The sequence below is a fragment of the Heliconius melpomene genome, chromosome 4, assembly GCF_056956725.1.
Source record: "Heliconius melpomene rosina isolate 202511_hmr_F chromosome 4, ASM5695672v1, whole genome shotgun sequence".
NCBI lineage: Eukaryota > Metazoa > Arthropoda > Insecta > Lepidoptera > Nymphalidae > Heliconius > Heliconius melpomene.
In genome coordinates, this window is record NC_140392.1 from 482,324 (window position 1) to 508,893 (window position 26,570).

At 34.2% G+C, this 26,570-nt stretch overlaps 1 protein-coding gene across 2 annotated transcripts in view; it reads left to right on the forward strand.

The window, feature by feature from the left end:
* LOC146539324 (T-lymphocyte activation antigen CD86-like) overlaps positions 1 to 26,570 on the forward strand; it is a 187,587-nt gene that overhangs the window by 72,554 nt on the left and 88,463 nt on the right. For both annotated transcript variants that reach the window (XM_085208077.1, XM_085208078.1), the window contains exon 2: positions 5,805 to 5,960. In XM_085208077.1, coding sequence (XP_085064203.1) covers positions 5,888 to 5,960 — 73 coding nt within the window. In that variant the 5' untranslated portion in view covers positions 5,805 to 5,887. The remainder of the gene's footprint in view (positions 1 to 5,804; positions 5,961 to 26,570) is intronic.

Sequence of the window (26,570 nt, forward strand, 5' to 3'; positions counted from 1 at the left end):
AATTGAAATTACAACACGTACGAGTAGCTACGGCCGCCACAACATTATACTCTTGTATTTTCTCCAATTCCAGGTATTAACAGTGGTGGCCTATTTGACACACAAATCTATATCTTTAGCTTTACGCACATAAGCAGAGCGAACTTGAGAATTTCGTGTTATGACATTTGTTTCCCATTAAAACAGTTCCGGGGGAATATGGGGAACCATATTCCCCCGAATTCTGGAGACATTGCGTGTTGAGAGGCAGAAGTCAACGCGAAAAGCGAGGAAATATTTATTAAGAATTAGATCAGAAAAAGTGTATCTAATAATTAGGTTAATACAATATTGTAATTTTGCAATATTCAATCATTTTGTTCTTTAGCGGGAAGCGTTAGATTTCGTCAATATGCAATATCTAGAAAATGGGACGAAAAGTGAAGAACGAAGTTTCTTAGCACAACACCACCTCTGCCTACCCTGCCACGTATATGTGAAACTTATATAAAAACCTAACGTTTCCATTTAAAATTTCTACCCGAACCAAAATAAAACACGAAAGCTAAACACAAGCAAGAAGAACAAATAACAAATTGGCTGGAGTTAGCAAACAAAAGAAAGTGCACGAAGTGAAGTGAAGAGTTGCATGATTAAGAGGCAAAAGCATTTCCCGACTAAACTTGACGCCACTCAGCTTGTTAAGTTCTCGTTGTAATGGAGCACTGCTACACTGCTACACTGCTGTACAAGATAAACACCATGTTGATGTTGTTATTATATAATCGTACAGACTTTGCTTTGAATTTAACCACGTGGTGCAGAGGAACAGTGTGAGGAAGCATTATTATATGAATATTATATGTTTCGCTATCTAATACGCAATGTCTTGAAAACTTGGTGGAAAAGTGGGGAGCGTTGTGTTTTAACAGAAGATTCTCTATGTCCATCTTCTTGTACGGTCGGTATACAGCGTGAAGGTAGAAAAAACATATAACATTTTCAAAGTCTCAACAGTAACTAATTAAATTATTTCTAGCAAGTTTTCCTTGATCTTAAAAATAAAAAAGCGACATTTAAACTTATGTAGATATGATTCAGTGTTTGTATTTTTTGCTCTATAACTCCAATAAGATAATAACTAAATGTAACTGATAAAAAATATTTTACTATTTTCATACTTTGATAAATGTTTCCGTTTACGTCTCTGTACAGATAAAGCACTTCAATCTAAAATTAAATACAAAAAAAAAATCATGTCAAACCAAACGTCCCATCAATGGAATCGTCCATCTTAAAATTCGACCTAAAATCAGTTTCCAAGCCAAAAATCAATGCGGAATCCAACTAATAGAAACCACAGTAACTGTTAGAAATGCAATTACTTAGAGAATCCCTTTGCAACGCAGCCTCCGCGTCTAATTGCCACTAGTCTGGTTAAATTTTAGCACGATAAGGACTTATCTCATGAAAGATCCATTGGTGATTAACGAAAGTTATCTAGAACCAAATTACGGGCCAACTTTAGTTTTCAATTACTTCACTTCTCTTGGTCTTCTGTAGTTGATTCTCGTGACCAGATGAGATTCATCGGTTTCCAATGTATTATACTTAGGGTGCTCTTCTGATTGATAGGTTTGGTTTAATAGAAATTCTAAATATTATATTTTTGCTAAGTAAAACTATTGTTAAGAATGGTATAGAGAATTACAATTATATGGTCTTTAACTTAAAAAATATATTCAACGCTTAGTGCCATTATGACTGAAGTATAATCAAAATTTTTTATCTATAAATAAAACCAATTCTTTCATTAAATGACGTAACGATACGACATTATAACATAAAAGTATAATAAAAACCTTTAGAAATTTGATACATATATTTCAAACGGAAATAAAATATTTGATATAACCGTATCTAATACTTGTAATTTGAGGAAATACCTTCCTCTTCGCCGGAAGCTTAATATGTATTGAAAACCTTAATATAATTGATATCTCCGAGTCAATACAAATATACCACAATCCGATTACAAGTAAATTACAGGGTAGAGCCCGTTTTATCAGCAAAGTAAATAGGTTGCGGCATTTCTCAAGGGAGAGTAATTAATTTCATTAATTTATCTCTCGAGGACCAAATTCTTTTTCAACGAGGGCCTAATCTACTGTATCTTAGCCGTGATCTTTTAAATTAAATGAAGCAGCGAGGGAACCCCATCTGTTACGAATTCAACGGAGTACCAATTTTTATGAGCCGCTTTAGCTATTTTCATGTCTTTAGGCCTCCCTAGAGTATATTTGACAAATAAACGTATCGTGGTAAGGATTTGCAATGGAAAAATTTCTTAGAGGTACGCGACCTCACGCTGGCACCGTCCAGTCACTCTGAGCTGCCACGTCCCACGTAATCTAAAACCTCACGTCAATTTTTCGAAGGATCCTATTTATTTCAGAGTTCTATCCATTCTGGTGGTAAATGATCTTGCAATAAAGGAAATTGTGAGCATTTCGATATTCGAGTTTGGAAAAAGCATTTTTACGACGTAGATAGCGTTGCGGGCAGGTAATGTTCTGTTTCAGATTAAGTAAGCCTCGGGTTACGGGCTAAAGATTGAGAGAAGTGTGTTTCCCTTTATCCATTCGATCTTCCTGTAAACACTTTTATATTTTCATATATGTTTTTTTTTTGTAGGGATTTACGTATGTGTAACATATTATTGTGGTACAAATATTTCTTTAGCTTTATTTAGCTTTGTTCTGCATATATGTTCTAGTGTTAATACATTCGTTTATTGAATGCGTGTATAAGTATTTAATTCTAGAGTCAAATATGCATCATATGTAGCAGAGAAAAAGGCATAGTGTTTACCACATAGCAGGTTAGGCAACGGGAACCTTTAACCACTTTTCGCCCTCTAGATAATATGCGTAATCAGTGGGGTGGTTCTATTCCGCTTTATCTACCAGAATGAATCGCTATATTATTACCGATATATCGGCAATTGAACCCACAACTCGCTTACAGCTGCTGACCCACTGCGCAATTCAAGTCCCAAGTTTATAATAATGAAAGAAATGAAAATTTTAATTTTATAAATGTTTTAATAATGAACGTCTATAAATCTCAGTTAATCGTACAGTGCTGAAATTACTTTTAAGCTTTCATTTAAACACTTATGTAATAAATGGCACAAATAAATGTTAAATTATTTTTAATTTTGTGTAAAAACGTGAAAATTTCTTAAATGCTATATTGACATTATTTTTTCATTTCGCTGACCAGCTTCATGTTTTCTCCCGGTCCACCATGCAACCTAGTGTTAAGACACTCCGTTCCTCACTTTCCGCTAAATTACGCGATAGGAGTTAGTAAAAGAAGGTAATAAAAATATTTCATTCCCCCGAATTGAAATCGAACAAACAATCGTCGCATTTAAGTGCAGCATTCATTGTCTAGAATAGTTGAAGAGGAAAACAAACGTGATTACACTTATGAGAAAGATTGTAAAGATAAATATCTATATATACGGAGACCGTGGGTTCGATGTGGGAAGCTGAAAAAAGGGAAGTATAGGGAGTGTAAAGATCACTAACAAAAGATTTCACAAATTCTAACGTGAAAGGAAAATGAGATATTCCAATTTAATTAGTAAAGACTAGTTAAATAAAAGTTACGTCCAACCAATAGTGATATATAAACGTCCTACCAATAGTGTAATTCCAACTAAAATACTAAATTATTCCACAAGCAAAACCGACGACAAAACAACAATTTTCGATCACGAGAATGCTTGGTATAACGAAAACAATTCTGAGCGCACTGGCCATCTTGAGATTAGCGTCTCTAGATACGAATAGATCTATAAATCCACTCTGTCGACCCACTTCCTGGCTCCAGCTCCTCGCTGCGATGCCATGAAAAATACTCTAAATATATTAAATTTAGTGACACTCGGCCACTAGGAGTTTATTGTGGTGTTGATATGATATAGCCGTTATTGGTTTTCCTTCGATTGAAATTTTATATCAGTTTGAAATATTTTCGCCGTATCTTTTTATTTTCATAGTATTATGTGAAGTGATCTAGGTAGTGTAAAAAATACATTCTATCAATGGTTTTTTACAAGCCATATAATTATTATATGTAGGTAAAATCTGTATTCTTCTAATATGATTTTTTTACTGCATTATCGTAGTTCCGTTTCCGTGTGGGATGTTTGCCATAATCGCCACGCTTGGCACTTTAAAATTAAGTTACTTATGTTTGGGTGTTAAGATCTGTTCTTTGATTGGCGTATTTACTAGTAAATTACTTTTTCTGTCAATCTTGTCATTAGCATTGACGTTTGCGTATTTTAGCGACAAATTTAAAACGAAAAACCAATTTGAGTATTAGGAAGTACGTGCGGTCATCGAGCGAAAGAAAAACAGAAAATAAACAGAAAAATGTATATGCATTAAATTTATATACATTAAACATATATACATTAAACATATATACATTAAACATATATGCATTAAACTTAACTGTTAAGAACCAACCTTCACCAAGAATTCCATTTTTGAGGCTGCAATGTCGATAGCAAGAGATTTTAACTATTTTTAGGTAACTTAAATTTACAGCAATTTGAATATATTTTCATGATACAAAAATAGCTATATTTTATGATTTTAAATTAATTTAATTTTTTACATTTCCGAAATATATAGACTATTAGTGCCATTATAATATGTTTTTTAAAATCCTACATAATATAGCTTATAAAGCAATAAAAAGTCCACCGCAAAACTTTTACTCTTTCAAATAGGATCTTGCCTCGAGACATGTATCTTTTCCAACAGCAAAAAGATATAAAAAGCGTGGAAGTTTTCCTCACCGCCACTAATTTTCCCCAGCGGCCATTACGTATTTTGCCGTTAGCCACAAAATGGCGTGTTGGGTAACTCTCCGTTCAACCGGTTATGGAATTAAAACTTTGTTACAAGATACTTTGTGTAATACAAATATAAATATTCGTGTTTTGTTCGGTTACTTCGGCTAAGTATATTTGTACTATTAATTTTATTTTCAGTTTTACTATGTACGAAATTTGTTTCTGCAATGTTGCTTGTTCAGTGGTAGAGTTTAACGCCGTTCCTTATCTACAAAAGCGGACTAAAGTAAATGTTTCATTGACTGGTTGTGTTGGATGTTTACTGGGTATCACCTATCCACTTTATTATACGAGGAGTCAAGCGTGAAACTGAAAAATAAAATAATAATTTAAATGTAAAATATTTTAAAGCTCGCAAACCCTATGACAATCTTTCATATAACACTGTGGCATCTAACTTAATATATATTGATATCTGAAGTAGTTATTATATCGATTAGTATTATCAGTGGAACTAATACAGTCTAGGACACGCCCACACGGCATTCATTTCGCTGATCACACTGTAATCTAGTTAAGGACAATCACAAAGAGACTTCACAAGCTTATATACAGTTACTCGAATAGTACAAATTAATACTAATTATACAAGTAACATTATATCTAATATTGTTTTTTTATAAAGCCAAGTTTTCACCAATATTTTATTTTTATGTTCTAATTTATTTGTCTTGTGTTTTTACCAAGTGTTAAACATGTTTTCTCCATTTTTCTCCCTGATTCAAGATAATGTGTATTGTATAGAGAAACTTAAAGGCTTCTTAAAGGTTTTAAATGAGAGATAAAAGAAATACCACCACTATGACATAGCATGTCATGTCAAACAATTTTTTTTATTAAAACAGAATAAAATAAAGTAATTTATTAATTGTCATATATTTTGTTACAGATTCACGAACACTATGTGAGAGTCATGATAACTATAAGATGGAAATTAAAGATGATGGGGTGAGAGAGCACGTGTGAGCAACCATGGCGACGAAGATGCTGTTGTCGCTGCTACTGCACTGCTTCTACGTGAGCACCGCTTCGATGCCCGGCGGTGGTAAGTCATAGACCTTTTATAAAAAATCGAATTTATCATACTGCACAAGTGGCGGACTGAAACGCTGCAATGTTTTTGCCACTTCCATATGTTAAAGATTGATTATAGAATTTCAGATTTAGCATCTCTACTAGAGATAAAAGATGAATAATTATCAAATATGTCAATTATTTTTTAAAACAATGCTTAATAAATTATTATTATAACGTGGAAGAATCAAGCGTTGTATTTTTTAACCAGTTTAGGGAAATACCTTCTATAGACTTACACATTTTATAGCAATACAATTTCAAAGTCTACAGTGCGTGGTCAGTTATGCAAAAAAATTCATATAAACAATATAAAGTCACCTCTGGAAACTATGTACATACATTTGAATACGAATAGTTTGAGTTATTTCAATAGAATAGACAAAACAAATAGCATTGATATTGAAATACCAAATAAAATTGGTAAATACCGCAATATATTTGATTTGAATCGTCCTAATCGTCCCTTTCAAGTATATGTTTATATAAAAGACCTACTAGAAATTTTAGATATACCGACTGGTAACTCAAATATTTTACTAGCAACTAAATATAAGAGATTACAACACAGAGTGGGAAATGCGATCATTATTTTAAGTTAGTATCAAATTTGATTGTTTTTTTGAGCTTCACATAGTACATCGCTGGATAGAGAGAGAGAGAGAGAGAGAACCTAGTAACTTAGTGTTAAGACACTCCGTTCACATTCCGTTCAGAATTCATCGAATTCTGAAGGCACTGTTGAATGGCGGAACTAAACGAAGCAATTTATTGGAAGTCAATAAACTATATTTTTAATAGTTTTTTTGAAGAGAAAATACTTAAGGTATGGATGAATACATTATTTTTACCTACCCTACATAGTATACACGTGTAAAGAAAATAAATACACTTTTTTATAATTAATTACTTGACGTAATCGATGAGAAGAAACTAGTGAAACTCGATAGAGATATTGAATCTAAAGTTTAAAACTGCTTTCATTAAAATCAGCCCAGCGGGTTGTACGACGCAGATATTCTAGAGTAATCTTCTATTAAAGTGCAATATAAACTTTTGTATAGTGAACTTAACACTATCCTGCATTAACACTAGAAGTGCCGAAGATTGATACCCCCCTTGAACCGCCGTCGTGACAAATTTGTCCCATTCTACTTATTATGTTGATTTTTGGTATAATACAAAAAAATATTATTAAAATAATTCGTAAAATATGTAGACCATATTTAATAATCAATTCTTATTCTTTAACAAACATAAAAGTACCAAGAAACAAAACACAAAGAAAGAATCGAATATTTCTAATACGTTCTAAGGTCGTGACAACTAACTGAATAACTCTTACAAAATTATAAGTTATTGAAATTAGTTAATATTATTATTAGGCCAAGTAATGCATTAATATATTCTTCATCAGTGATACATCACAGATGATTTATAACATTGCGTGGTAATGCCTCCAGAATTCGGCGGAAAATGCCAGCGGAGTGCATAGCACTAGGTTCCCAGGTTCCCTCTACCTACCCTACAATTGCCCACATTTGGTATCAAGTGTTTTTCTGAAATTCAAGCCTAGCTTAGTCATCCTTTCATCTGATACCTCACTTGGACTAGCGGCAAAATTTTGTATTGAGACCAATTTTACCCCACTTTTCAGGCTATTCTTTTTTAAGACTTATGCATAAATGTATAGTTTTCAGATTTTTTCCTGTACTAGTACTACATGTAGATGCCAGCTGCCAAATTTCATAATTCTAAGTTAACTGAAAGTACCTTATTAATTTGATTCCCTTTATAGTGTCGAAATACATGTTTTTTACTATATAAATAGTCATATCTTTTTTTAAGGGCGCTTTTTCAGGAAATCAAGGGACTGTAGATCGTCATATAGTTCATATTCATATACTCATATGAATATCAACTCAATTTCTCCAAGCATTCCTGAGATAAAGGCACAGACAGACGGATGGACAAAAAAGTGATCTTATAAGGGTTTTTTTTTCCTTAAAAGCTACAGAACCCTAAAAACTTAGGCATTGACTGCTAGACCTACTATTCAATTTTTTTCCGCCCCCGCATTGCCCTTTCCCCTCCACCTCGTCCCCGAGGCATGAAAATATGCCAAATTATACCCTCAAATAATAAAATAATAATGGCGGGACAAAAATGACCCAGCGGCAGTTCTAGGTAAATCTCATTTTTTTTCAAAAAGTATGACTGCTATAAAATTATTTATATTTTTAATTAAATAAAGGTGTAAAATTGGTAATAGTAAAAAAATTTCATCTACATAAATTAACAAATAAAAAAGTTATATACAATCAACCTTGCGTGTGGGTCAAAAATGGGACGGCGGCGCTTCTAGTGTTAAGCTAAATAGGCCGTGATAAATTAGTATCAAAACTCTCTATTTCTTAGTTTTCTACTGGATACATTTGAATTTGGAATATTAGATACGTATTTAGTGGCAGAATCAGACACAACATTTTGTCATGCCAGACCAGAGAGATGAAAAAAATTAATTTCCCTAGGCCGAAATTGAACAACAACTGCGCTTACAGTCGAACACTGTCCTACTGTGCCATAATGGTCTCTGTATAAACTTGTTACTAGCAAATGATAGAAGCCGGTTCAGAAGAGAGGCTTATCTCTGACATTTAAAATAATGAAATAAAACTTCAATAGCAAACTGGATAAAAAATTTAATGTAATAAATTGAAAGGATTTTATCATATTATCAATGTGAAAGAATGTCGTGTACATAAGGAGACATTGTCGACTGTCGTTAGTGCTCTATATATTCAAGACCAAATAATAGTTTAATTATATAATAGTTTTAATTTAAATAGATAACTTTATTTTAATTTATTACAAAACATAGTTAACAACGCCTATTATTTTTTAACGAGCAACATGTTATTTAGAATTTATCAGGCGTTTTAATATTTCTGTCATTTGTATGTATTGTTACATCAAAACATATCGTTCCTGCCTTGCGAGCACATCTTATTTTTTTCCATCTCTCAACATTCTGTTTATACACTATGCTAGTGATAGAACACTCCATCCCCCAGAAATTTTCATGTTGCGTCACTCTGTGCTTCTGATAAAGTTTTTGTTTTAGTTTTATTCTAAAGCCAATGTTATGTTACGAGTTTATATAAACTTTTCAACAACAAGAGGTAAAAGCTAGCGAGTGGCATATCTGTCATATGTTAAAAGGATTAAATAAAATTGTATGCCAAAGTGCACGGAAAACTGAAAAATAATAAAGTTAAAAGGATTATTACCTATATTATATTTTATCACTGGAAGCCGCTGGATTCAAAGACATCATGGAAACAAAACCATTGCACTAATCCACGGATGAGATTGGTACTCATTTACGTAAATGTACAGGATACTTGACCATCTATGCACTGGAAATATAAAAGATCAACTTACTGGGATCGATTTCAGCCTCAACTGAACACAGCGAGTATAGAGGATAAGATTTTGCGTTCTTCAAAGCCGAACACGAGGCGACTTAAGGCAAACTACAGCCATTGGGAGCGCAGTGCATCGCATTGGGAGGAAAATATCCACGGAAGACAAGCATTATAAGAACCTGAATCGTGATAAAGAACAAGGAAAAAATATAAATTACCACCAACACTACTAAAATCATTTTAAAAACTTATAAGTAAGAGTAAGGAAAGGAGAGGGAGAGAGTCACTAGAGAAGACAGAGGCCAGAGTATTTTTTTGTTCTATGTGTGCAATAAAGAATTATTATTATTATTTTATTTTATATATTTCCAATAAATGAGATACGAAATATCTATCTAAATATAATTCATATCTTCCACAACCTTCAGCTAGAATAACTAAAGATATAAATTGCCCTCCCATCATCAAATAAAGACACTATCTGATTTATGCTCTTAAATTGGGCTCGCGGGTGTAATATATTATACAAGCCGCTCGAAGGTAAGGCAAGAACACTGCGGGAAACCATTCATTTAAAAATACATACATAATACATAGAATACCTCATTTCAAATCACTTTTAAATATTCCCTCGAAAACCCGCAGATGTTGCTTCGTAACAAAGGCAAGGCAAGTGTTAAAAGAAAAGTGCAAAAACTCATTTTTTTTTAGAAAATCACCATTAAAATTTAACAAAAGTTTTTTAATATTAAGACACTACATTCCTCATACACCGCCTAGTTTTTGGGAATGCATGTTGTGATGAAACTCAATGATGCCTTTTTTCTTATAAATGTTCGCCTAAAGCGGGGAAAATAAAAGTAATGAAGCGGGAAATGAACCCACAACCATCACCTTTATAGTCTTAGTAGGCTGTACAACGATTTTGCAATTATTTAAAACCAAAAAACAGAATATTAATATATTATAAAACAGAAATAGAATATATCCAAGTAGGTCAATATAACACGTAATAAAGTGACTGTAACGTTCTTAAGGAACAATATAACGTGCGGCATTACTTATGTAAATGCCAACGAGATTGTATCGCAGCGTTCTACCGCGGCGCGGGAGGAGCGAGAATGTGACTGTTAGACGCCTAGCTCTGGCTTTGGGAAATTCAATATTTTGAACGTAACGCTAGCTGAAATGGAAATTGAGGTTAAATTTCATTTTATGATATTTGCTTATTATTTGTATAGTGCATTGTAGAAGTATTTGTAAAAATATAATTTAGACCATCGTAGTGCATTGAGAAAGCCTCTGACTGTAATTTGGTGGTTGTGAGTTCGATCTCCCCTCGAGTAAAAAAATATTTTCATTTACCCGTTGTCAAAATGACGAAGCGCGACGTTGAGTTCATTTCGATTATCTCGAATTTGAACAAAAAATGGACAACGTAATCTTTGGACATAAAACTCTTTCTGTTAAGCTATGCAGGATAAGGAAATTTGTACAATAAAGATATCGTTGTCTTAGCTTACTAATTAGCACTATTTACCCTGTGATTGCAGATGCAAACACAATTCCATAATAAACTTATAATATACCTTAATTAAATAAATTTATTTTCATCTATCAAGTTACGCACGAAGACTGAGAATCAAAATGACAACTATCAAATTCAGTATGTCATATCTCTATCACTTAGAGTTATTAAAAAAATATAATTAATTCATACTCACGTCTTTATGTATTGAAATGTGGAAGCTATATGAGAAACTGATTCTCTTAACATAAGGTTCCCTTTGCCTCCCTGCTGTGCGGTAAAAAGTGTAGTGCTGCTAAAAAATACCCAAAAAACTAAAGTAAAAAAAATTGAAGCGAAAACGTCCTTCGTATTTACTGAACATACTTCTAAATATTAAAATATAAACGTTCCATTTAAAACAAGTAATATATTAAGTAGCGTGATAAAAGAAAATCCTAAGGGGCCGCCGCTCTAAATCTTTATAGATTGCGGCTAACAAAGTCGGATTGCCCGAGTTAGTTGTATGGTAAATAATTTTGTTGCCTAAAAGCTAATCCGAGCTTTCCGCCTCTAACTTTCTTTTATATATTGGGTCTTGGCGCAACAAATGTATTTAGTTGTATAAAAGTTTTGAGGCAGTGGCGCAGTGGTGCGGCGTCTCGCTGTACATGTGACTGTTGTGGGTTCGATTTTCACTAGAAAGAATGAACTGACAGCGCCTAGCGTTAAGTTCCGCCTCTCAGCGTACAATGTCTCCAAAATTGAGTGGCATCTTAAAATAAACTGGAAATAAATTAAATAGATATTAAGAAAAACTTACATAAGTATATAATATATCCTACATACATTTTCAAGGACGAGTAGACGCACGCACGAGTAAATAGAATGAAAAAGCGCCCCACAATCTTTGCCTATATTTTATTTAAATACAGAGGAGATTGTACAGAACATATATGTTATATGTATATTTACTAAGGTCTTGTATTGAAAGTTCGTAAATATAAAAAAAATATATATTTTCGAAATTCATTTGGATTACAAATCGTATATTGGTTCATTACTCAACAAACTACAATAGTTTATGAGTTTAGTTGTAATACGTCAGTACTACCATTGCGAGTATATTATCGCTGCAATAGGCGAATAGACAGAGAGACTTTGGTACCAAAGCAAAACCAAAAATTTGAGAGATTGATTGTCAAACGAAATTTAACGCCGCGTTTTTTCTTTTCAGAATGACAACATGAAAACAATTCATTCCTATTATGAAGAATATATCAATAAATAAATATTGAATCAACATTCTTTCCCAGCGTTCGATACTACGTCAATACATAGAGCTGTCTCGACATTCCGAAACGCCTGATTTGTTCCAAACGATTTACACTGAATGTGAAGCTCACTCGCGCGTGTAAGATTTTGGGGAGCTACCGAAAAATAGACGATTTTTTCCCATTGATCTGGATTAAAAGTCTTAAAAGCCTAGTAAATGTATTCACTCAGAAGGAAGCACCATGTAGGGAGAATGAATTAACCGGAAATGTGTAATTCAAGTATTCTCAGCTTCACGCTTTATCTCGCATCTAGCATCTAGCAGGGCAGGCGAAGGAGCCCTGAAATATTTAATATTTTGTGGGAATCGAACCCTTAACCCGTCGCATTCATAGTCACATGCTTGTGCTTCTGCGCCACGACTGGCCTTACTTTAATTTACATATATGATCTTTATATTATATTTACACAATGTCTTGAGTTTAAATGAAAAGTGTAGGATTGATTGCCTTAACACTTATTATGTCTGCTTATTAATTACTAGCGGACCTTCTAAGGAATCTCTGTTATATAACACTATGTATGTAGGTATAGAGTGAATGTAGTTTGAGGTGAGGACGTTCATTAAAGAGCCGCAGGTTTAGGGTCTATTCTAAATAATATACAGGATTTAGTTCAACCCTCAACTGTTATAAATACGGTTACGGCAACTATAATGATATTTATTTCTCTTCCGGATTCATTAATTTTTAACTTTTCCCTACGAACATTCGCATTCGAATATTTTGTAATTTAAAAAAATATATATATGTATATATACATATATATATTTTTTTAAATAAGTAGTAAAGTAAATTTCCTAATTTAAAACTTTAACTTTAGAAAAACTGTCTTTTAGATATATACAAAATTAATATTTTTTAGCTTCAAGTTTTATCTTGTACATAGCAGTGGGAGCCTAATGTTCAGACACTCCGTTCCCATTAAGTCACTTTCATTCTCCATTTTCTGCTGAATTTTGGTGGAATTGCATGTTGACTAGTGGAACACAACGCCTGTTTTTTTTACCTATGCTTCCTTTGCCTTTGTATTTTTCCTTTCTATGATATTATTGCTACCGTCAATAGTTAAAAGCCTGTGTAATAATTTAATGTTTTAAAAGTATACAATTATGAAATTCTTATCCAAAATCAACCTGAATGAAGTATTTTCTCCATAACCTTCGATTAAATACCTTCAATTCCACACATATATACGTATACATATGTACAACCGTTGGAAGAAATGAAGTTTGATTAATCTTCAGGAATCTTGGAGCACACGTGTGGGTCGCTAAGAGATTTAGGATAGCTATTAACCTGAATACCTCCAAACGTAATGGGTTACTCGGTTATAACTTTAAAAGGTACCTGTCGATTTATTACTTTACATTTGCTCGTAGGCTTTACTTTAAATATGGTTGAAATGTGTGTGATTTATCATATGTAAAAGTTTCTTTAAAGTTTCTCTATTTTCTGTCCTATTTTAAAGCTTCTACATAGAAAGGAAATGTTCTACATAAAAATAATATAATATATGTATATTTCATTTTTCTATTTTTTTAGCTTCACGTTGAATCCCTAGTGTAGGGTAGCCAGAGGAAACGGAGCGCCACGCGCTACGGCCACAGCAAACCGCCTTTGTCTGCCCTCATGTCCACCGAGAGAGATACCTTTATGCTTTTAGGTGACCTTCCTTCCTCCAGTGAACCGAGGTCTAACCAATTACTTTTTCTTCAAAAATCTGTTTGGTCATTCTTTTATCACTCATTCATTTAATATTCTCGATATTTTTCATTCTCACCGTATTATCCGGAGGTCACATCTGTTGCAGTATATATTTCAAACATTTACGAATGATATTTGGACGTGCAACCACACCGACCAACCCCTTAATCATATATCAAATTGAATTTTAATAAATTATTTATGATGTTTTTTTTATTTGTGGGGAACGGAATATATCAACACTAGGTTCCCCTCTATCTACCCTGCTGTGTGCGGGATACAGCGTGAAGCTGATAAATTTTGATATACTTTGAATAATATATTTTTTTCTAAATACTTACTCCTAAAACACAATAAACAAACAAGAGTAAAGTAAATTAAAGCGCAAAAAATAAAGTTTCCCTAACGCGTCAGTAATTTGTTCCAAGTAAACATAAGCTGACAATTTGTTTGGCGGCCGCAAGTTTGTTCGGCGGAACTGAGTGTCTAAATAAATACAACTTAATCTCGCTTCACTAGTGGCCGGTATTTTTCTGAAACTGTAACAGATTTTATCTGCATCATTTGCATATATTACTCGCGGCTTTATTTTGGATTATGGTTAAGAATTTGTTTAAGTTTTTACTCTTGTTCTTTATCCTTATTTATTATGTTCTCATCCAAGATACATTTCCTAGTACCTGGTAACAAAACTAAGCGCGGCGTTGACACTGGCTCCACTACAAATACACAAAAATAAGGAGGAAACTGGAGAGCACAGTGTTTTAATACTAGGTTCCCTTCGCCTAACATCCTAAAGCCATAAATCTCGCTTCATGCAGGACGCGGTGTAAAGCTATAAAATTATCAAAGATCTGAGTGTTTTGAGACTTGATTTATTGTTTTTATTCACCCTGCTATGCAAGAGAAATAAGCTTGTTATAATTCATAAAAATATTAAAAAAATAGTTTTTATTATAAACTTACTTTATATGTTCAGTGAAAGAAGAAGGGGGATCATGCACAAATCTGTTACATTTTCTATTTATTATGAGAACATAATGAAAACATCGGTAGTTCGATGGTTAATTTCGCTAGAGTGTTTCTAAGTATTAGAACCTAATTCATTCACACTAAGTCTACAGACGCTAAGCCCTAGGGCGTGTATGCGCATATATTTAGACCAGCTTTGTTATATTATGTACATTTGTTTAGAATGTCTTCTAATAATAAGCTTTTCTTGTCTTTTCATGTATCGCAACTACAATAATGTATTTTGATAACTATATTTAATTAAGTGTTGATACACTTCGTTCCTCACTTTCCTCCTTTGTTCGAGTAACGTTATGTTTGTGTTGAGTGGGGGACCGGAATTAAAAATAATTATAATAATACAGATCGTTTCCCATTCCTATTAGAGTCACGTCGTGCCGTCTATACGATAGCATCATCATCATCAACAGCCATCTTTTGTCCACTGTTGGACATAAGCCTTCCCCAATTCTCCCCACCACACTCGAGCATATTAGATCTTAAATGAAAATAATAATTCACAACACACGTTCTCGTATAAAGTGTTGCATCATAAGTACATTCTTGTCCGCGCAGTGATTGATTGTTGTCAAAGCTGTCTGGAGTACACCTCACCTCACCTCGTGCGCGGGACACATCTATCATTCTTATCTTAAATTTGTGTGACGTCATTTCTACAGCGACTGGTTTCTAGTGTAGATCAAAAATAACTTAGCCATGTAGGATACATTTTAGTATCTACACTTCTATTCTAATATTGCAAAGCGGGAGAGTTTGTTTGGTTGATTGTGCTAATATCAAGAACTGCTTTGGTGCAAATTCGATATATTTTTTTGTATTGTATAGTGTATTTATAGAAAGAGGCTGATGATGAGTGGATATATGGTATCGATTACCATTCGGGGAATGATTATATTTAATTTATCTTCATTCTCTTGTGCTGGTAGACGAAACCGCGTTCCGTGAATTGTCTCGGAAATTGGTTGGAAAGTGGGGATTAGAAAGTTCTAACACTAGGTTAACGTAGTATGAAGACTTTCCATTCCTCATTATTATTTATCAAGCATAAAATTGAAATTTAATAATAATGACTAGAAATTTTTAGATCCAAAATTCAGCTCGTCTATTTTTCATCAAGATTAAACATTTAGATCGTCACTCACTAATCGTATTAAAGTAAGTAGACAAAAACTGTAACACAAGTTTATTTCATAGAAAGGTCCAATGTCAGTACAGCTCTGACCTTTGCCTAGTAGAGGTCAAAATTAAATAAGTAGCGAGACGACCTTTTATATAAAGTATTTACAATTTACAATATTTTAAAGGTAAACTATACTGAAAAACCCAATTCAGGCTACGACACCGAAATGCTCGGGTTAAATTGTTTTTTTAACACAATTTTAATTGTCTAAAAGCACAGTAAAATGTTTTTTTCAATGACTAGTGAATGTTTTGTAAGACCCACATTCCCCCCCAAAGGTTCTGCGCCTCGTAACCATTAAACATTTATTATTTTAGATACAGTTATCGTATAAGTAAGCATTAATTATAAACTAGGGGAAATAATTATACGAGTATGTTAAGGTTAATATAATATATAATTAATCCACGTCATCCGCAATTTTCCTTGTTTGCGTACTTTACGAGTAAGACGCAAAATGTAAAATCTCGTTTCTTCCCTTGTAAATTGGGAGAAATATTTCTTTGTGCTCCTTTTCATTTTTGTCATGCTATATTTTAATTATCTTAGACCAGTAGTGTCGTCTGCGCATTGTCAGCGCATTGTAATTAATTTTATAAAGCTAATTTTTAGTTAAGCTGAAAAAATGTTTATGTTTTGAATTATTCCTTTATCGAAGGTTATTTTTTTAGCTTCTCGCTGTATTCCGCACATATATATAAAAGGAGGCAGATGGATGTTAAGACACTCTATTTCCATTAAGACACTTGCTTTCCCTATTTTCCGCTGAATTCTGGGGGCATTGCGAAATTTCATTTTCTCGCTGTGGTCATGAAATATGAAAATATTATGTATATAATTTCCTCGAGTGGGGTTCGAACCCGTGACCCACGCCTGTGCCCTTGCCGTGGTACAAGCGCAAAATAATTTCAATTATACAGAATAAACAAGAAGGTTGTCTTACAAGATTTGTTCTTCAAAGTTTCATACAAACAGACTCATTGTGTGTATTAACATATTATATCAGGAATACCAATAAAAGAGCTTTACGAAAATATTTACTGAATATATTATGAACTTGTTTCCACATATTATTTTACGTTTAACTAAAATTTAATTTAAAGCCATCCTAGTGCAGTGGGACGTCCGCATATTATTATTATAAACGCGATGGTTATTAGTTCAATTCTCATTCGGTAGAATTAACGACTTTTATATTCTTGGTATGGCAATACAAAATGCAGCGTTGAGTTCCGTTATTCCACGTAGCATCTCGACTTCGGGAAATAATCGAATCTCATCTATGAAAACAGTCAGTACCGAACCGAAAACAGTACCGAAGTAAACTTGTGTCTTCTGTTGAGGCATCCCTCGAGAATGTCTCTTCATGGGGTGAAAAGAACCTGGTCCAAATTAACCCCCTGAAGACACAGGTTTGCGCGTTAACCACAAAAAAAACCCCATTTATCGTATCGCCAGTGTTTCAGAACACTCCCCTTTCAGCCGCGCCCAGTATCAGCATATTGGGCCTTAATGTTTCGAGTGACTGCCAGTATCGCGATCATCTGGAAAGCAAGGCCAAGTTGGCCTCGAAGAAACTGGGGGTCATCAATAGAGCGAGAAGGTACTTCACGCCAAAACACCGATTGGCCCTATATAGGGCCCAGGTTCGGCCACACATGGAGTACTGTTCTCATCTCTGGGCTGGTGCACCCCAGTATCAGCTTGACCCATTTGATCGCATACAACGTAGAGTTGTTCGAATCATTAAGGACCCAGTAAGCTGTGAAAGGCTTGACACTTTGGCTCTGCGTAGAGACGTCTCCTCGCTGTGAGTTCTCTATCGCATTTATCATGGTGAGTGTTCTGAAGAACTGTTTGACCTGTTACCTGCCGCCGAATTTTCTAACCGCACAGCACGTCACAAACTTAAATATCATCCACACCACCTGGATGCGTGGCACTCCACTACTGTGCGGTTTCGTAGGAATTTCCTTCCATGCGCCACCGAACTGTGGAATAGCCTACCCGCGGCAGTGTTTCCAGGTCGGTACGATATGGGTACCTTCAAAAAACGCGTCTATCTCCACCTCAAAGGCCGGCAACGCACCTGTAGCTCCTCTGGTGCTGCACGGGGTCGTGGGCGGCGGTGATCATCATCAGATGACCCGAACGCTCGTTTGCCTTGTCCTTTTTCCATAAAAAAAAAAGGTCAAATAGCTTATTATAAATCTTCATACATTCAGAGTGAGGCCAGTCGTGGCGCAGGGGCACAAGCCTGTGACTGTACGGTTGTGGGTTCGACTCCGTCTCGAGGAAATGAAATATTTTATATTTTCATTTCCTTTGATCAACCCTAGCCCTATTTTGCCTTCGATATTAAGGCAAAATAGGGAGTCCCGCTACTCAGCACGCAATGCCTCCAGAATTCCGTGGAAAGTGGAGAGCGGACTATCTTAACATTAGGCTCGCTCTGCGTACCATGCGAGATAATTGAAAAAAGAAATGATTTTTGTACGTGGCTTTAGTATTTAACCTAAAAATCAAAGCCCACTACAGAAAAAGGGCCACTCGACGCTAATATTACCTTTGATGTGCTCCCCACGGACGAACCCTTTGTTCCCGCCTCGCCGTTACTTTTATCAACGATCAATAGTTTTTTATGTTTGTACACGACAAAATATTATGTTATATTTAAAAAAAAAATTAGCATTTCTATTTATTTTTATATATTCATTTACATTATCTCTTGAGTAGAATATGTGAAATGTGCTAAGCATATGCGATTATTGGTAACTCGTTACTCTACTATTAACTATTATGTTAGAGGCGAAAGAATATTTATTCAACTATTTAGTTTGATTGACCCATTGATCTGGGTCTTCCATCATGCAACATACCTAACTATGAGCATTTTTTTTGTAATTTCTCGCTGTACCCCGGATATAGTAGCGTTGGTAGATGCAACCTACTGATAAGACACTAAATTTTCCACACAACCTTCAATTTCCGATACATTAGACGTTGAGTGGTAGACCTCAATGCCTCTTGTAACCAGAGCAACGAAATAAAAACAGTCTATTTCCGAGTGCGCCATGAGGGTCTTAATATAAAAATTTTAATTTAGTAGAATTCGTTCTACAAACCAAAACGATTATATAAAACGTATAAGAATTTCATACAACAGCCCCTAATACAGTCAAACAGTACACTTATCTGTTGAGGATACTCTGCCCAATACACCGGAAAAACCGCAACTCATCAATACCCAATGGCGTGGAAAACCTCGATGATAGCACTTTTCAAAGTTCACGTTTACCTAATTACAGGCTATTATGGCGCAGTGATGCAATGTCCGACTGAATACGCTATGGTCTTGGGCTTGACCACCATTCGAGGATGAGGTATTATTTTCACCGCCCTGACACAACTTTGAATTTCGTGTGTAATCAAATACATAAAAAAGTGTAATGCCTTAGTAAAGGCCATAAGGCGATTTAATGACACCCTTCAGGTGTAATGGGTGACCGGTGTGAGTCCTTCGCGGGTCACTCGGCTATAAAGCTCTTGAATTTTACGCGGTCATTCATGTGTATGAACGTTAAAGGATTGAGTTTAGTGAGAGAGAACTGAAATTTAGCATATACATGGTTACTTCTAATTTGACTATAATATATACTCATATGAGGCCATCGTAACAAGGCAAAACGTGGCGGTAAGTTCTGCCTGAACTGGCAGTGTCTCAAGAATTCGGAGGGAAGTGAGGAACGGAAGGGTCTCTTAATGGATAATGGAATGTCTTAACACTAGGTTTCCATGTTCCCTCTGTCTATTCTGATATGTGGGAGATATGAAGCTAATAAAATACTTATAGGCCGTGGCGCAGTGAAACACTATCGGATCTGTAAATGTGACGGTTGTGAGTTCGATTCTCACTTGGGGGAATAATATGAGAAGAGTACCCCCAGATAACACATTATAATTTTTCAGATCTGGTAGAAAAGTGTGGCTAGTTTTCATCTACCCTGCTTTTCAAGAAAAAGTGCCATTTTTTTCTAAATACCCAAAATATTGGTTTCATTACACATTAAAACTCACCCACACTAGAGACATAGCACATAGCACATCGCACAGCAAGCAGGTCGCTGGCTGCAGATGTAGGTCAAGAGGACTTCCGTGAATCACAAATTGCATTTTCGCTGATTCAATACTAAGTTGGATGCATTCATTTAATGTTTGCTTTTTATCCGTTGCATGTATTCGGGGCGGGATGGAATTTGCCTGACTTAATCGATGCATTGACTTGTTTTTTAACATCGTTTTGTTCACAGAATAGCGTTCTGTTCGATATTGCGATATAAAAGTTAATGACTTCTAAAAATTTTTGCTTAGTTTTTTACTCAATACGCTTTTTGGTAATTTGGCTTTTATGCAAAATATGTATTTTAATTTTTGTTGTTTGTTGTGAAAACGCTTTGTTGTACAAATTTCATTTAAGGGAATGAATTATTTAACATTTTCATATTTTCGCACTGGTTTCGACACTCAACATGCAATGTCTTAAAAATTCCGCGAAATGTTGGGAACGGAAGTGTATTAATGGTAACTGAGTGTCTTAACACTAGGTCTTAGCTTTATGAGGGATACAGCATAAAGCTAAAAAAAGTAGAAAATGAAGTATTGTCTAAACACTAGGTTCTCTCTTCCGTAGGAGGGCAAAGAGTGAATCAAAAAAAATTGTACAATTTTAGCGGAGTAAAAATCATTGTGAGTTAATAATAATTTATTAATAATTGATGGAACTCAACGCAGCACTTTTATCTAACCAGATACTCACCAAACATTCAAAATGCGCTTGTATGGCAATCTTATTTAAAGTTTTCCATGAAAATTTACCAATTTTTTTTTAAATTAAACGTTTTATATAAAACATTATATGAAAAATTGGGTGTTAGCCTATATTACACAAATTAAGTAAAGTTTACGTATACCCATTATGCAAAATCTGGTAACGCAGCAGCTGCTGCCAACTATCTCAGCGAAAATGTTACGAAATTGGGATAAAAGGATTCGTGCATTATGTAAGCTGACTGACGTTCAGTAACAATGTAATTTTATATAGCAGCTTTACGATATTAATCGTATAGAATGGTCGAAGAGAGACTTTACACTCCGCTCTTCATTTTTGCTTCCAATTAAGTATCAAAATTATATGAGCTTTTTTTTTCTAATTTTATTTTAAGTTAACGCTGTATTTTGCATATAGCATTAGCAGGGCAAGCAACGGAAATATAGCATTAATACACTCGTCCCCACAAACGGCCCTATTTTTGAGATATTGCGTGTTTAAACGAAAAAATTAAAATATGCTCCGCCACCCAGTTCTATAGTAATGAGGAATCACTATTTTGCCATTAATACACATTTTAGCCTCCGAATTCTCGAAATTGCGATAACATTGAAATTTCCCATAAACTGTCTTCTGTTTTTACCTAAATTCCAAACTTCAGAAAGATCATTTGTTAACAAGCTATCATTATTTCTTCTTTTTAATCGACTTCTATAGATAACTGTCGACACATAATATTTTTTCCAATTACATAATACCGTCTTGATACATACATTTATTTAATAATATAAGAGGATAAACACAATCTAAGCATAACATGTAGCGTTTAGAAGAAAACAAGTCAACAAGGAGCCCTCCTTGTAAATATTTAAAGAAAAATCGCTGAGGCTGTGTAGAGAGGCGTCTTGCAATTTAACTAAAAGCTTAAAGAGACGATAATATATTTATGTATTTACCTACAGACGCAAGAAAAGAAAAACTAAAGGGGTTAAAAGATTTTTTACAGCAAATTATTTAAGTAAACTCAACTTCGCTCAGTTTATTTATTGAATCTGTAATTTTTATTTATTTCAAGAGAAGAACAAAAATATATTTCCTTTTTTTTACCGCAAAATACGATGTACAAATAAGTGATAATTCAATCTGCTTATCGGTTATTTGTTTTGAACAATTTATACTTGATATAACAAAACAGATATTCTCTATTGTTAAGACACTTTTTGTCTACTAAAGCGGGGAAATGCAAAAAATAATTATGTTATTAATTTCACCGAGTGTTCTCGTGTGTATAGATATTCAAGAGCGAGATATTTAAAAAACACGTTTAATATTAAATAATTTTGTTTTATTAGAAGATTTTTTGAAATTATATATTTGACTAGTGGACCCTAACGCGATTATGCCCTCTTGAACTATACGAATATTTATTAAATTATTTTCCATTTTCAATAGAGAGATGCCTTAAGGGAGCTCATTTTGGGTGACGTTTTCTAACAACAAACTTTGCAAATCGTTGCTTAGCAACGGTCGCATAGCGACGGTTGTTATTAATATGGCGGAATAAATTGCATGTCAAATTAATAAGTATTTTAATATATTGATATATATCGAAAATATTACAAATATGAGAAAAAAAAGTATCCTAGGTTCATCCTGAGACCCTCAAGTATCTCTATATGAGTATTTTATCACAATTAAATTAGCGGTTTGGCCCTGATTGCGTAAAAGACAGACAGACAGAGTTACTTTCGAATTTATAATATAGGTATGGATGGATTTCTTTCTTAATGGTACCGTTTCTGACGATAAACGTGACGATTGTGGACACGATCCTCATTCAGGGGTGAATGACATATTATATTTTAATTGTTGCGGTGTTGAGTACCGCCATTCTACACGCAATACCTTTAAAACTGAGTGAGTGAAAAAAAAACTGTCCTGATTTTAACATATAATGCATTGAAATTTTTATACAAGTGTAAAACCTTAAAATATTTGAGTTAAATCTGCTCGAGGCAAGTACTTCATCTGCTCTAAATTAGATGGAGCCAGAAAATAGCTGGTATTTTACAGTTACCGGCTGAGAGTGAATATGTAAGGAAAATGTTCAATTTGAACTCAGATGTGGAATAATTTGATTAGTTTGCAGTTTACACGCCGTATTTCCGATATATATCAAGTACTTTTGAAATAAGTTTTTACCAAAATTATTTACTCATACAGCAGGGTAGGCAGAGACACTAAGAGCGAGTAGGTATATGAATGTAATTAATTCCCGCAAGAACCCAAAAACCTTGCATTTACAGTCAATGCGTGCCCCTACACCACGATGGCTTCCTATTTTTAATGAAAGATTTATTTAGAAATAAAAATAATTAAAAAAATTACTATACACTTTATTTCCCCTTACAAAATTGAAGCCCACATCAATCAAGATCCCAAAATGGTGTTATTCACATCTCAACTGGCAATGAAGGCGTTTGGCGTCTCTTACCAGAATGTTAACCTCAGTGTAAACCTGATTCCCACAACGACCCATCTGATAGCGCGGAGGATTTTCTCCACTGGAATATATGACCGCCTCGGTCATTGATGTAGCGGACGCTTTGTGCTTTTGAAAGCTCTTATCTAAGTATAAGTGCAGTTCAATTAGATATATCTAGACTTGGTAGATGTTAGGAGTTCAAATAAGAATTATATTTTATTTAATATTAACAGTTGCAATTGCAATATGCAATGCCTTCAGAATTCGGCAGAAAGTGTAGATCGCAGTATCTTAATAGTAGGTGTCCAGGTTCCCTCTCTAAGCGATACAGCGTAAAGGTAAAAAATGAAATAGTAGATATAATGTCAATATTCCACCGCTATCGTTTACGGAAAATCTCTTCAACAACCCAGCCAATCGCACTCGAGGAGGACCAAGTAAGGTTTTAGTGGGTAAAACGTACGGCTTACAACTGATACGTCCGTCAGTCCCACAAGACATGCTCCGCTCTTCTCACGATAAAAAAGCGTAGTTTAAATGTAAAAGTAGTGGTTGCCGGTTAGATGTCGAACCGGAAGATGATTTCATTTGAATTTATTTTTTTTCACTTTTCTAATATCGTAAAAATGTTTCATAACTCAACACCCAATAAAACGAACAAAAATCGAGAATTTGTCTAGGTCTTCTACCTCTTCTAAAATTTATCAAGAACAACGTAATATAAAAAAAGAAATACGTAATAGCTAACAAATGACAGCAATAAAAACACAACTAAACAAAAATCCATTAGAAAAAATCACGTATAGTAAATAAGGAGGTATTTATTCAGTTAGTTTTCCTTTTTATAGTCGTGGAAGCGATAGCGCTGTATCCTCTAATCGTTCATAAAACTTCGTTCTGTAGAAAAATGTCCTCGGTCACAAATACCACTTATAGTGAATTTATTTTGTGAGGGACGCATTAATAAAATGGAGGCAGATTGGGGCTAGAATACATCGGGGAAAACATTTAAAAGAAGCACTTTTATGCTTTTTCTTATGTTAAAGGGTGGAACCTAGTACTATGACACTCCGTTTCCACCTTTACGAGATATTGGGTGTGAAATCGGGAAAGTCAGCCCCAATTTTTGTTTAACTGAGCGGAGAAAGCAAAATAATTTAAATATAATTATTCGTCCAGTTCTACTAACTATTTCGAAAAATCACTTAACACATTTATTTCATTCACATACTCTATCGTGTAAACTAAGCCTAAGGAGGAAATTGTAAGTAACTGGTAAAAACGACGTCGGGTAGTTTTACATGGTGCCTACTTTGGTCGTTTCCGAGTGTTCTGAAGGGCAGACGGACGGGAACTAATGCGGGGGCATAAATCTCTCCGAACTCTCCTTCCGGCTGTAAATCTTGTTATATCAGGTTAATGCTCCGTGAACTATTGAAATTAGGCGGGTTTCCTTTTTTGCCGTAAATACAAACGGTGTATTTGAATTTATGTGCGTGTATCGTAGGAAATAACGTTGTTTGTGTGCGACCGGTTAGATTGTTTGAAGGCCTATTACATGCTTTTATTATTTCATAGTTTTTTTATAACTTCACATTTATTAAAGCATGGTAAGGTAGGTAGAGGGAACCTAGTGTTAATACTCTGCGGTCCCCACTTTCCGCCCAAATTTCGAGACATTCGCCTGTTGAATGATGGAAATCAACACTGCCGCTTTGACTTCTTACCAGAGTCAAAAGTCAAAGTCAAAATATCTTTATTCCATAAAAATGCTTAACATTCACTTGGACATGTCATAAAGTAGAAAAAAAATACAAAACAAAATAACCAAAAAAATTTGCAATTTTGACTTGAAAAAAGCCCGTTCAAATGGTTGAGCTCATGAGAAGATACAGGCAAAGAAACTCATGGCCACTCTTTTTAAATGCCAACATTTGTTACAAATTACAATTACAATTAACAATTTTAACTTAGAAATAGAGCAACTCATTTCCAAACATCTTTATCGCGAACATAATCTTTAACAGAGTAATATGCTTTTTGGCAGAGCTTGTGCTTTACCACTTTTTTAAATTTGTTCAGTGATAAATTAACCATGTCGTTTGGAAGTTTGTTATAAAAGTGTATACTTTGACCTACGAATGAGTGAGACACTTTATGGAGCCTAGAGAAGGGCACAGCAAGCTTATTTTTATTTTTTACATTATGTTGATGGAGGTCACTGTTTTTATTAAATTTATTAATATTTTTATGCAAATATATGCAAGAGCTAGGAAATTAAAATAATGCATTCCCATTAGTAGAAATGGAACCGACAAACCATGCAGTTACTGTTCCGTTGCGCCACGGAACGGTTGCGCCACGCCATAGTTTCGATATAAGACTATTATGGAATAGTCGATGGTGACTATAATCTATGGTTAGACATATTTCTTCGTAAAAAAAGATGTTATTTTAATAGTTTACTGAAGTTTTTATTTCCGACAATCACATTTAGAACTGTTAGTTTTTCATAAAGTATAGCATGACTCTAGTTTTAGCTCAGTTTTGTATATTCCTTAATTTAAAACCACTGCTCGGGTCCGCCAGCAAAATATGCTTAGCATATAGCTATGGAGGAAATGAGTTTTGATTTCAAGATTCTCGAGGAAACTTTTGTAAATATTTTCAAAGTTCCCTGTCTCCGCCAGCCGGGGGCTAACTTGTGTCAAGTTACGAGTTCTAGAACAGTTTACTTTGAATCAACTAATTGACAAAATTTAAACTAAATTTTATACGCTTTTTATTTTAGCTGCTTCAATGCTTGTGAAAGTATGTTACTAAGATGTTTTAGTTTTTATTCTTTTACTAAAATTTTAATTAAACTGCATTTGTCATACGAAAGATTCTCTATAATCTACAAACACTTTCCACATTTTCCAGATAAGCAGTAGGAATGTCGTGTTTTTTATGTTTCTAAAACTAACAATACTCTACAGACACTCCGTCCATATTCTATTTTTCTATTGAAGAAAAATGTTTTAATTTTACAAAATTTTATAATTCTCCACGTACCGCTTAAAACTAAGATTACCTAATAA